Raw genomic sequence first — 14,203 nt, forward strand, 5'->3', positions numbered from 1 at the left:
ATACCTATCACGCTTCACTATTAGACCTCCTCCACAATCAAACCTTGTACTAATTGGCATCACAAGAGCACGCGAAACTTTAAAAGAACTTGTCTGGATGCATACTGTAGTGTCAAGAGAAACCATTTCCAGGAATTCAGAGCATAAGTGAGGAAACCCTTCCTGACTCAGAAGCTCCAAAATTCATTCTTAGCCAACAAACGACATCAATAAATTCGACAATCAACTCACCTCAAGTTCAACAGATGTTTTTTTTTTTATTTTTTTATTTTTTGGAAAACCCAACATCTAGAATTCGATAAAGGCATTAATATGAATGAAAGACAACACTCACCCCAATCCAAAGTCAAAATTTCAAGGGCGAGCTTCAGGTGCGGTAGTGGAAGCGGAGGAGGAAGGCGAATTGGAATCATCTTGGCGAGAGGGGAGAGGATTGGAACCCTTAATAACCCAACCGAGAGCGAAGAAGGAGATCCCAGCAAGTATAGCAGTACCCCAAGCATGTGAGTACCATTTACTGTACTGTTTTATGGCAAATCTCCATTGATCTCGAAGAGTTGCAGGGTCGGGATTTTGGATCTCCGGTGGGTTCGGAAAGCGGACCCTGTGGCCTGTGGATTCGACCTTGGGGGCACCGCTGCTTACTTCATTCGAAGTTTTAGGATGAGATGGAGAAGGATCAACGGGAGGATTGGATTCCGTCATGGTGATGGGCAGCGGCAATATTACTGAGCAAAAGTTTCAGTTCTCAGTCCTCAGCAATCTTCTTCTCACAATTACAGATTCGTCCAAGTCGGTTTACCTCTGCGTGTAGGGGAAAATGGTTGTTTTTTCTTTTCCTCATTTGACATTCGCTATTATTTTATTATTTTTTTTTTTTACTAAATGCGTCTCTACATTCATTAAAAAAAAAAATGCTTTTAAAAAAAATAATAAAATAATCTAAAATCTTCTAAATCATTGTTATCTAAAATCAACTATCTCATTAATCTTGTTTTTTATTTTGATAGGAATATTACTAGTTTTTTATCAGTATAAATAATAATGTTATTTTGAGATTAAGAAATTTTTATGATTGATTTGATGTACTCAATATTAATTTTTAATTTCAGATTATTGTTTTTGTTTAAAGTTGTTAGAAACTTATGTAAAAATATAGATATTAACTTTGGACTATTGTAAATAGTATTTAGGTTCTTTAGAATGTGTTGTAGACTACAAATGCATTTTCGTGATTGAATTTCATTAATAAATTTAATCATATGTACAATGTTCTTTATTCACGACTGGAAGAAGATCCTCTATTATGCCTAAATCGATCATGTTGAGTCACATAGTGTCCACGATCGCCACACCCTCTTACACTTGATGGTTGACTTTTCTCTGCAAAGTGTATAGCCTCACTACATTGCGATATGTCACATACTAGTCATAGACATTTGGATGGACATGTGAAGTTTGTCCTTCTTCCATACTTAATGTACTGAGGTTGTTGGAAAAAATCTAAATGTTGAGGGAGAGGACATCATGGAAGTATGTGTAAAATGATTGAGTGGCGTTGTTGGATATTCATTCCGAACATTAGGTCGAATAGGAACATCCTCATGTCTTGCTGGATCACCTTGTTCTTCCATTGGAACATGACAATCAAAATATCGCACTCGATATATAGAGGTGAGTCTACGCAAGGCTTTTTGAGCAGATGAGCAAATTTGGAAGCTCGGTCTGAAAAAGAATTGAATAACAAGTTAGTAACTTTAAAATTTATTTTGGTGTGTAATGAAGAAATAAAATCAAACAATTCTAGTAAACAATAAACTCATACCAACAAGTGATAGGATGCTCCTGCTTTAGTTATGTACCGTCTGCTCACAGTGGAATACCATTCAATATATCCAGGCTCAGTACCTACACCGTTGTTAATAGAATGTCCATTAACAACCAAACTCTGACGATTTTCCCATATTGAAATTTGAGGAGNATCCAGGCTCAGTACCTACACCGTTGTTAATAGAATGTCCATTAACAACCAAACTCTGACGATTTTCCCATATTGAAATTTGAGGAGCCAAATATGCAATCTAGTCTCACTCATGTCTGCCCCTTAAATCGTGTGAATGAAGTCGGCCGTTTGTGTTGCAAGGTTGAGGAATTTGTTGCAACATCCCAAATTAACGCATCACACGATCTGGGTGATGCCACTTCACAATGAAGAAGCATATGAATGGACATCTAGATGTCCATATCTCATTACCATCGAGACAATATGGCAACAATGGTTGGATAAGATGATTATATGACTCCCAAATAATCTGCATGAATATGTATCAAAATATGAATGAACCAGAAGATTGAAACATTATGAATATATGAAATATGAATGAATAAAATAATACCTGGTTAAGCATATGTGTATCTAATATGTGCCTATACTGTACTAGAACATGCGTCAGTGCTTTAATTACATAATAGTTGTCATTTCATCTACAACAATCACAAGTTGAATTTTAGCTATTAGTATTTCATAATGAACACAATAATAATGAGGTAAATATGCTTACCTTACTGCAAGTGGTCTGTCACCTAAGTTGTTCTCGTATTGATGGAGTCGTCGAGGCGTTAGAAGAGGAAATTGATCCCATGCCCAATAGAAGTGGGCCTGCAATGTTTTTTCCATCTGTAACTGCACCCTTGCATAGTTGTCTATACAACCATGCAAGACATCTAGCACCCCATCTGTAAGTCCCGACAACACCAAAATCTACTAAGAGAGGAATATACATCAGGTGCACTTTGCTATTAGATTTGTCGGGAATACCAATCCTCCAATCAACGCGAGAATATATGCTCGAGCATATCGTTGCATGTCCTCTTCATCAGCATTATCTGGTAGATATTGTTAAATTGATCAGCTAACCATGGTAGGCTTAGACGACCTCCCTTAAGAATGACGTCATTCATGGTTACGCCTAAAAAAAGGGCACAAAGTTGTTCCCAGTCATAATTTAGTGACCCGATCAATGGTATTCCATTAATCAGGAGTCCAAATTGGATAGCTACATCTTGAAGTGTAATTGTACACTCTTCATGAAACATGTGAAAAGTGTGTGTATCCTTCCACCATCGTTCCACTAATGTCATTATCAGATGCCAGTCTAGTTGTATAAATTTTATACAAGAGACTCTGTAGAATCCTGCAGCTCGTAGATAGTTCAATATACGAGGGTCTGGGTTCTCGTGCCTTTGAATAACAGCCTCTCTTTGTCGATAATGCATTGCATCGATATGCTCGTCTTCCCAAACAGCCTCAGATCTATGGTTGCGTTGTAAGTACAAAATCGAGTCATTGTATGGCCCTGTGGTAACATCTTCGTCCATCTGATCCCATAAAAACAATATTAAATTTCACTTAAATATTTAGTAAAAATCAATGTGATTACAATCAATAAATACAATGACAATTAATAAAGAATACACCATTCATTGTTAAATACAATCAATTAAATACAATGACAATTAATAAAGAATAAATAAGTAAAAAAAAGTTACAATCAATAAGGACAACTAAAAATAAATAACTAAGTCTCATCACAAGCTCGATTGGGACCATTCCGTCTATTATGCCCTTCTTGTCTGCAAATTGTGCACCATGTATTATAAAGTTCCATCCAATCCATTTTGTTTTACATGGGAGAAGTACACGATCTGCCAACTTTCCTAACTCTTGATTCGTCCAGATAAATAATGGGAAAGTTAAGATCAGGCCAACATTTTTTATCGGTAATGGGCTCGAATTGGAGTGAATAACATGCCAGATAAGTGGGAATGTAGTAGTTTTTAATGTAGTAAAAGTAGTCTACCCCGATGGTCTTACACGTAGCCATAGTGTGATAATAGGGGATTCCAAAACTCTGCCACTTATTGCATGTGCATGTTCTTTCACTTAATTTTATTCGGTGTGTGTTTCCACATTTTAGTGTTATTGGATTGATTAAGGTGGTGACGTCACATAACCCTTTAGTGTTATTGGAGGGTAGGAGCGTTGCTCATCATGAACCGTACATCAGCCTCACTTCGTAATGAGATAGGGATATAGAAAGTAGATCCCGCTACATAACTACCATATTTAAATATTACATCTATCCCATCATCTTTATTTATAGATAATGCATCACATAATCCATCGATTAATGTGTTGAAGTCTGTTGGGATTGGTGTCCTAATTCTCTCAACGTCTCGTTGTTTGTAATGATACACATTGTTTAATGAATAAAATAATCGTTATTTCATTCTGGCATTTATTCATATCCAATTAACAAAGCTCCATGGTTATCTTATGTAAACTTAAGCATGTATATGTGAGACACAAGTGGATCATGACTTAAGTGATAACCTAAATAGATCTGTAGTATAAGGATTAAGGTAAGATACCTTATCCTTGTGACACTACGGATACGACCCGCTTTTTAGAGGTTTACAAGTATTGTAAACTACTACAAATGGTAGATCCTGATCATTCATATGGAGACGTGCGAGTAGGGGTGTCCTATACAAAGAGTTTATATAAGACCGGACCATGAGATGACTAGACTCTATATATAACGTCGTTGATACTAGAGACTTACAACTCACTTAAACGACCATAGGTGAAACGACCTCGATCCTGAGTGTTTTGGGAATTCCTGCCTTTGAGGGCGGTTCTTTGATTAGTATAGGTGAGAGTGGCCAGATTGCCAACTCAACATGCCTACCTTTTTAGGGACTTGTCTGATCTGGGAGCTGGAAACTCACTTACACAAGATGAAATTCAATCCTTTCCCGAAGCAGGGATAAGTAGAGAGATTGTTCCCTTAAGGGTTGATTCTGGGCTTGAACATAGTGGCCATAGCTTCTCTTTGGAAGAGAGTACTCAGTCATAGTAGGACTCAGTCATAAGTACAATTAGGCCAAAATTACCTTTTTGCCCCTTTAGTTACATCTAACTCCTTAAGTACCATTAATCTCTCTAATGAACAATAAGTCATAGTCCAACGATGACCAAGTCCCTCTCGGGCCAGGAGAGGGTGTGGCCACATTGTTCAAGCCCCAGAATCAGCCTTTAAGAGAGCAATTTATCTACTTACCCCGACATCAGGAAAGAACAATTCCATCTTGTGTAGTTGTGTTCCCAGTTTCTCAATCAGACGAATTCCCAAATGGTAGGCATATTGAGTTAGCAATCTAGCCATTCTCGCCCATACAAATCAAAGGACTGCTTTCATAGGCAGGAGTTCATAACTCACTCAGGATTCAGGTCATGTCACCTATGGTCATCCTGGTGAAATGTAAGTCTTTACTCTTAACGGAGTTATATAATAAGACTAATCATTTCATGGTCTGGTCATATACGAACTCTCTGTATAAGATACCCCCGCTCACATGTCTCTATATGAATGATCAGGATCGGATCATTTTTAGCATTTTACAATACTTGTAACATCTACAAAGTGGGTCGTATGCATAATATCACAAGGATAAGGTACCATCCTTATCCATCTTTTACAGATTGTTTAGGTTATTATTTAAACAAGATCCACATGTATGTTTCTACATACTTGTTTAAATTATATAAAATAACCTAGGATCTTAGTTTATTGGAATAAGTGTATGCTCATAAAATAACAATTATTTTAACAATTTATTTATACAATGTTTACAAACTACGAGAATACAAGAGATTTAGGACACTAATCCCAACATAGACGACATAAAAAAATGTTAGGTTAATAAGAGAAAATCTTAAAATAGCTTGTGACAGACAAAAGAACTATGCAGATAAAAGAAGAAAATAGTTAGAGTTCTAAATCAAAGATCGAATATTCCTGAAATCCTATGTTACAACCCTCCGTAGGGATTACCATGGTTAACGACTAGCTAGTGCCGCCTAAAAACGACAGCAGGTGCAACATAGGAATCTCACGGTTCAAACTAATGGAGGAGACCATAGGAAAATGTTGACACATCATTTCCTTCACCCACTTACTATGAGTTATTTCCCTCATTCACCTTGTTATTGACTCATGCAAACACTTTCTGAATGGAGTAGTTGCAGTAAAAGTGACATGAAGCTGAGCATGGATCTCACGGTATGAACTCTTGAGGACGTGAGAGCTAATAACTATATATCAAATATATTAATCTCTCACTGAAGTGTTCTAAATGTTAGGGTATATTTACTTAGGTTTAAAAACGGCTAACTTTAAAGAAGTCTAAATTATTTTTATCCAAGTATAACATTTATATTTGGATATTACCCTACGATGTCTAAGTGTTTAAACTAGTTTTAAACCTCACACTGCTCATGCAAACTCATAAAATCAGTTAACAATGCTCAATATTTCGGCAATACTCCCCAAGTAGGAGGTGTTACGTAAACCGTCAACTTAAGTATTTCCAGCCTTAGACAGGTTAATGAATTGATTTGAGTTTGTAACCAAATTTTATATGGTAACAATCTATTTTAACAATTAAAATTAGTTGTTAACCTAAGTGAGCATGTTGTTTATCTTTGATATAGATTTTAAAGTCTAATTTTATTTTATAACAAACTTATAAAATAAACTTGCTTTAACATGCCATAACATGCTTCAAAGGTATTTAAAATCAATATAACAATTATATCAATTTTCAACAAACCCTAAAACATGCATACTATATATTATAACTAATTATAACATACAATAATGCATGTAACATGTTTATCTATGTTAGTATTTTAAATCTAAATGGCATACTTTATGCATATATAAAAATATTTAATTATAAAAAACATCAAATATATAAATAATTAAACATAAAATAATATGGTTTTTTGTTTTGGTATTTTAAAATAAATAAAAGTCTAACTATTACAAGAATTAGCAAAACCGGCTTCAAAAACTTCTGAATCGCTCGAACCACCTTGAACCAGGCAAAACTCATCAAGTATCAGCAAGCAACCAACATCGAGTATGCTACTAAGCATCAAGTATAACATTGAGTATCAGATATTTCACAAAAATACCATCGAGTAGACACCATCTTCCATCGAGTAAGGCATCCAGCATCAAGTATTTCATGAAATATTATCGAGCAGATGCATCGAGTACTATCGAGTATGGCATCATACATCGAGTACCATCGAGTATGGCATCATGCATCGAGTATTTCATGAAATATCATCGAGTAGATGCATGGATTATCATTGAGTATGGCATCATGCATTGAGTATTTCATGAAATTCCATCAAGAATGCCATCGAGTATCCCTTCGAGCATCGAGTATTTGGCAGAAATTCGAATTTTCAGTTCCTGCTGCTTCGACCTTCTTCATTTTTTTCTTCAATTACATCCTAATTGCAACTCTAATGACTCCAAACGAATTACAGACTCTTAAACACATATTAAGACCCATCAAATAAGAGCCAATTACAAGAGTTACAATATAATTGAAAAGATTCAAATTCCAAAACTCTGAAAAAACCATATAAGCATACTATTTTTATACAGTTCATGAAGAACACCCACCAAACTCAAATTAACGATAGTTAAACGCTTAAATCATGTTCTGATATCAATTAAGGAGTAATATAACATGCAACAGAAGAATTCAGAATCAATAAGCACTTAATCTACATTTAATTTGAGTTTTAAACATGTTACTTATGAAGTTTTCAAAAGAGTGTTTGAAAATGAAAATACCTTTGTTGTTCTCTTCACGATTTCAGCAGAATCTCCACTAGTTTGAGCTGAATTCTTCAGATAGACCACCAACAAGATCTTCTCAACTATGCTCAAGAAGGAATGTATGGTGGAAACACTCTAATCAAGTTGAATTGAAGATGAACTAGTGAGGGTGGAGTAGGGTTTGGTTTTACAGCAGTAAGGATAAAGAACTCAGTCTTCTTCCAATTTCCATGCATGAAGCTTCATTATATAGACTTTTTTCATGCATTAGAACATGGTTGCATGTAGGGTAGCTCCTACTTTGTATTAATTGAAGAATTCTTGGTGGATTTTGGTGATAAAACATCATAAATATTTATTAGTTGATTTTGCCAATTTTTGGGAAAAATCCACTAACTCAGAGATCAATTTCAATTAAATTGGTTTTTTTATTTTAAATAAAGCTATTCTATTTAAATTTTAGTTTTATATAATTAATTCAAAATTAATTTAAATAAAACTAATTTAATTAATTTAATCTCTTAATATTAAATTAATAAAACATCAATTCCACCAATATGATTCAAATTCATATAATTAATATTTAAATCTTAATTTAAATATTAATTGATTCTCCAATCTCGTTTTAATTGCATTGAATATAATCAATTGATAAACCTTAAAACTAAATTTGAACATTTCAAATTCATAACCCTAAATTCAAAATTCATCCAATTAATTACTCAATTCAATATTTCAGTTTATGAACTAGTAGAGGGACCTATTGGACCAAAAGATAATGAGCTCCAACGATTTGTAATTAATTAGTTAAACTCTTTAAATCAAATTAATTACTTTTTGTTAACCATCAAGACATACCATTATAGCTCAATAGTTGCACTCTTCTCACTGAGATGTATTTCTATCCATGTTAACCATAATTAGTAAGTCGATCCTTCACAGGTTGTTTGTATTTATAATTGGGTCAAAATTACCGTTTTACCCCTATAAATACATCTTGTTCCTTAAGTTCTCACTGACCCTCTAATTAACATCTGATTCATAATACCACTTAGGAATCATGTCCCTCTCTATCATGAGAAGGCGGGGCCCTGATTGTTCAAGACCTAGAATCAAAGAGAACAACTTATCTGCTAACCCTAAAACGGGTAGGAGTGAATTCCATCTCGCATGGCTATGTCCCCAGCTATCTATCTGGTCTTATCCCCAAAATGGAAGGCTTATGAGTAGTGTTGTTGGACTACTCTCACTCGTGCAGATCAAAGGACGATCCCGAATAAACAGGAGTTCATAGCTAGCTCAGAATTAAGATCGAGTTATCATAGGTTACTTTAGTATGAAATAATCAGTTTTAACATTAAACGGTCGTTATAAAGAAAAATGACTATTTCGTGGCACAGTCTTTATGCAAACTCATTGTATAGGATGCCCCACTCACATGTCTCTACATAAATGATCTTTGGATCACATCATTTGTAATGCCTATACAAAATGGGGCGCATCCAATAGTGTTACGAGGATGAGATACAAAATTTCATCCATATATTTATAGATCATTTAGTCTATATACTATTAACTTGATCCTGTTTATGTCATTACATAGAGTTAAAGTATTCATAATATAGTCATAGATATGTTTATTGGATTTTCATAATAGAATGCCATATCAACAAATTTATCAAATAATATACTCAATAATATTTTATTGATAAATAGAATGTTTTAACACGAAACTTACGAACTGCGAGTTCTAGGACATTCCCAACAAGACTCTCATTATTCTTATAGGGCAGACGCATATAGGGGAGGCCTACAATCCTTTAAGAAAGTAACCCAAAGTACTGTGAATTACAAGTTTCAAAATATTTTCTAACTGTTTTATTTATGAATGTTTAACGCATAGTTGCTCTTACTTCAATATTCAATTGTATGCTTTTAGTAATGGAAATTGAGTTTAACGCATGATTAATGTTTCTAAGACAGTTTTCATATGAAATCTCCAAGCATTTTACTTGATTTTTCATGCCATGACTTAACATTTAAATGAGTTATCCATTGATTCCTATAAGTTTGAAAGCATTCTATTTAATGATGTTAACATGAGAGATGATATGAAAACCTACTCCTAATCTTTGGTACCAAAGGTATGGCAAGGTACTCAGTTATATGACGATCCTTGTTGTCAAATATATGATAAGGTAAGCAGGATCCTATTCAACTCTATGTGCAAATAAAACTTATGTTATCGACATTGATGAGATCGAGCAAAAGGGCTCTCTCTCAACTAAGGTTATAGGGATTGAGCAAAAGGTCTCTCGTGCATGTTAAGGCAAGGGAGTAGAGGAATTCTATAGAATTTTTTTATGAGTTTCAAAACCATATTCATGTTATGTTTTCTTTATTTCCTAATTGTTATTTTCGAACCTTGGTATGTTAATAAGAATGTACTATGAGTTATGGAAGCATGTTTTCTTAAAAGAAGTCACTCACTAGGCTTCCAGCTCACTCTTTTTTATGTTTTCCTCCCCAGGTAGAGGTCAACGTCCAGAGGCCTAGTAATTCTGTCAGTCAGTCACTTCCTAGACCTTAGAAAATTGAAGCTTAAGTGGCTCATCATATTTTATTAATCTAGTCTTTATGCTCATGTCATGGGGAATAGGGTAGACTTGTGTTGATCAGTGATTGTAATAAACTTGATTTGTTGGAATTGTTATGCATGTTGAAGTTGATATTTTGGTTAATAGTAATTTGTATGCTTTAAACTGTTGTTGAGATTGTGTGTTAAAGTGAATTTTGAACTACTAAATAGGTGTAACAGGTGCGAAGGACACGGGTTTTCAGGAGTATGTTGGGCAGTAGTTGTCATAAGAGGATTGGCAACAGCTGTTGTCTTCACATCACTTCCCGGATTAGGAGGGTAGTCTGTGGAGAGGTGTGACAAGTTCAATTACACTAACAATCCCAGCCGATTATACTAACAATCCCGGCCATATATCCACGAGATATGCTAATAGTATCCCGAGTATAGTTCTAGTTTCCAATTCAATTCACAATAAACATGCATCCATATAATATCATCCATATAATATCAGGAAAATAGTCAAAACAACTTGAAATCAATGAAGACAACATATTTCCTGATCATACAACTTTCAAAATTATGCCTATATATATATATACATACATACATACATATATACATACATATATATACTTATATATACTTATATATAGATAAAGGCATATTAATTCACAAAAACAGAGAAAGGAGAATCACTTACACCTCCTCCCGAGCTTACCTTTTTCACCCGAAAGAGGGTGTGAAGATAACAAACATTACCCTTTTATAACACATGTTATCCATCACCTTGCACTTATCAATCACATCTCAAACTCATTTGTGATAACTATTGCCTATCTTGGATCTAAATTACAAATAACCCTTAGCCAAGTATAAAAGCACAACTCTCTGGTTAATTTATTTCATATCATTATAATATTTACACAACTTTAGACTCAGCTTAGATAACTCTACTCCTAGTTACGAAACTCTTAAAGAGCAGACCTTCACCCAAAAACGTGGCTATAATGTGACAGACCTTGACCATAGCAGCATCTTGGAATTCCACTCTTGCACTACCTAGGGGGAAAATAAAACATTTGGAAAACATGAGTTGGAAAAGCTCAATGAGTGGTATGTTTTTATGAAAATAGGTCTTGTTTTCTAAAAACATTTTTGGGAAAACAGTTTCACAGATAATCAACACAATATGCATGACTTTAGTCTGGCAACTGAGATGATGTTGTCATGATCATACCTCAAGAAGTGCAACAATTCAACAAATCCAAGGAGACAATTCCAGTACATAATACAACTCGTCGAATGTGCTCATGTCGATAATATCTCGCTAGACATACTCGAGCCAGCCAGATTATACTAACAATCCCAGTCAAACATCCCCAAGATATGCTAACAATATCTCGGTACAGTTCTAGTTTCCAATTAAATTCATAATAAACATGCATCCATACAATATCAGGAAAATAGTCAAAACAACATGAAATTAATGAAGACAACATATTTCTTAATCATGCCACAGCTTTCAAAACTATGCATATATATATATACACACACACACACATACATAATGGCATATCATTTCACAAAGATAGAGAAAGGAGAAGCACTCACTATTCACCAGCAAAAATGGTTCCCTAATCCCCTGCATCTTTTTTTCCTCCTAAATTTTGAGTTTGTATTAACCCAAATATTAACTTAGAATCCCGTGTTTAGGGTTAAAAAATAATCTTAAAAAATTTTCTTAACCTTAACTCTAGTTACCAACCAACTAGGCTCAAACTACACCTTCAATTTGGAAAAAGAAATAGTTGTTGGATGCAAGGTTACACTTCACAGCCAAGTTGAACATATAGACAGCAACACCAACGCATGGTTCAACCTATTCTACACCTAACAGTCAAGCTTGGAGGCCTGATATAACCCCGATGCATGGTCTTCCCTCCAACTCTAATTCTCTCCAATAACTCTTTTATAAGATTTATCAAGAGATCGGAGAGTTGTGGAGTGAAAGGTAACTCCCTGAAGGTACTTAAAAGAAACTTCATATCATCGTTATCATCCTTCAAGCCTCTAGCGCCTACCACCTCCCCCTTGAAGGAAATTTAAGTGTCTTCGTCCCATTGAGCCACCACCTTCTTCATTGACACCACCTACTTGTATGTAGGTAAGTCGTGTCCTCAATTTCATATGTCCAACGCATACTTCCTTTGAAGTGGTTATCCCATATTAAATCTTGTATCTCCGCCCTCCACCTTCTACTTCGGTATACTAAAATTTCATCTGAAGAAGTCATGTTCCTCCCCTTGCTATCACTCAATGCCCAAATACTCCTTATTGGACGCATGGTCCCTTGGTTCATACGTTCAACTTCCCAAATCCCTACTTCTTGGTTCTAACTTCCTTTTTGTAACATGGTTTCTCCCCTTAGTTTAGTTCCAAACTTCCTACTTTTCATCCAAACCATTCTTTTGAAGTTTATACTTCCAAAGTGACTTCCTAAATGCCTAACACCTTGGCTCATGCATCCAAGCATGTTGCCCCTCATGGTTTGCGTTTACCTTATCTCTCCTAGGGTTTCTTGGTGCAAATTCCTCCTAAATGGTTATCTCATGCTCTATTTTTACCCTTCATGCCTTCTATATGTCCACCACACTTCCTAACTGTCGAACCCTTCAAACTTTAAGGTTCTACCTATTTATTGTATCATATGTTGTCTAACATTTAGCCAAATTTCTAGCCTGGACCTCTTATGCATTCACTACCTCTTTGCTATGTGTCCAACCCTAATTTTCTCACATAGTTATGTATAGTTCAATGCATGGTTATCCAACACTTAAACCATTTCTTTCTCCATGTGTTCACCTAACCCTAGACATCTAAAAATGGTTCTTCTTGCCCTAGCATGCATCCAAGTGAGCTTATTGTTGTCCAAGCATGCATCCAAAATACCTACAATTCTAGTTATGTTTCCAATTCTAGGGTGACTCATCTCATACTTAGTATTTAATCCAAAATCCTTCTTCTTCCTTGGACTAGGTGTTCACCTTGTCTTTCCACTACTTGAATTCTAACTCCTAGATTAACTAAATGTTTTCGATACTTAGATATTTTTCTAAGTACTAATACTTCCTTCAAGGCATAGTTTAGGTACTTAGTCAATCTTTTCCTTTCAAGGATTTTAAGTTTGTCTTTTCTTAACCTAAGGAATCTTGTGAGGACTCGGTGTTATAGATCCATCCTTCTTAAAAAATTTCTTCCTTGAAATTTCACTAAATTACTAACTCTTTGTCCTCTCACTAAGTTATTAACTCATAAAGAAACATATGTTATTTACAAAAACAATTTTGTACAAATAACAAACAAAAATTCTAGTAGTTACAGAATTGGATTTTTATCCTTGTTGCCTGGTTTTTGTTCTATTTGGGTCATGGTATACAATTTTCCTAAAGGTCATGACGGTTTCACTATTCCTTTTTGTTTCAATCTGTCTAGTTATCCTTTACTCGTTGTCGATAGACCTATATCCTGATTAATTGTTTGAAAAGTAACTCTTTAATCTCTTGTCACTAGTTATGGACATTCTCTTTTATATTGTCTCGTTTGTCCACAATTATAATAAACATTTGTTCTTTCAAGCACCTACTTCCTCAATGATACCGGTTGCAACTAGGCACCACGGTCTCCTATTATTACTAGCGATCAATTCGGAGTAATGTTTTTCCAAAGATTTATTTGCCTGATTTATTCCTTCCCGTCCAGACGTGGAAGTACCTTTGTTCTTAAATATCTCTTTGCATACCACTCCAAGAACAAACTTCCCATTTCCTTCTTTTCCTATTCATTTTAATACTTAATCTTCTGCCCTCCTTTGTTTTTTAGTGATCACATTTTTCTCTACTCTCATTGCTACTTCGACAAG

General features: G+C 34.9%; 1 protein-coding gene across 1 annotated transcript; it reads right to left on the reverse strand.

The window, feature by feature from the left end:
* Window positions 1-334: 334 nt before the first annotated feature.
* On the reverse strand, window positions 335-842 carry LOC120073989. Its single transcript, XM_039026942.1, has one exon. The coding sequence runs from the start codon at window positions 703-705 to the stop codon at window positions 355-357; it is 351 nt and encodes a 116-aa protein (XP_038882870.1). The 5' UTR covers window positions 706-842; the 3' UTR covers window positions 335-354.
* Between the last annotated feature and the right edge of the window lie 13,361 nt (window positions 843-14,203).

The sequence above is a fragment of the Benincasa hispida genome, chromosome 3, assembly GCF_009727055.1.
Source record: "Benincasa hispida cultivar B227 chromosome 3, ASM972705v1, whole genome shotgun sequence".
Classification (NCBI taxonomy): Eukaryota; Viridiplantae; Streptophyta; class Magnoliopsida; order Cucurbitales; family Cucurbitaceae; genus Benincasa; species Benincasa hispida.

Bases quoted from the DNA above. Each gene is read 5' to 3' on its own strand.
- LOC120073989 (XM_039026942.1), bottom strand. From the start codon at position 705: ATGACGGAATCCAATCCTCCCGTTGATCCTTCTCCATCTCATCCTAAA.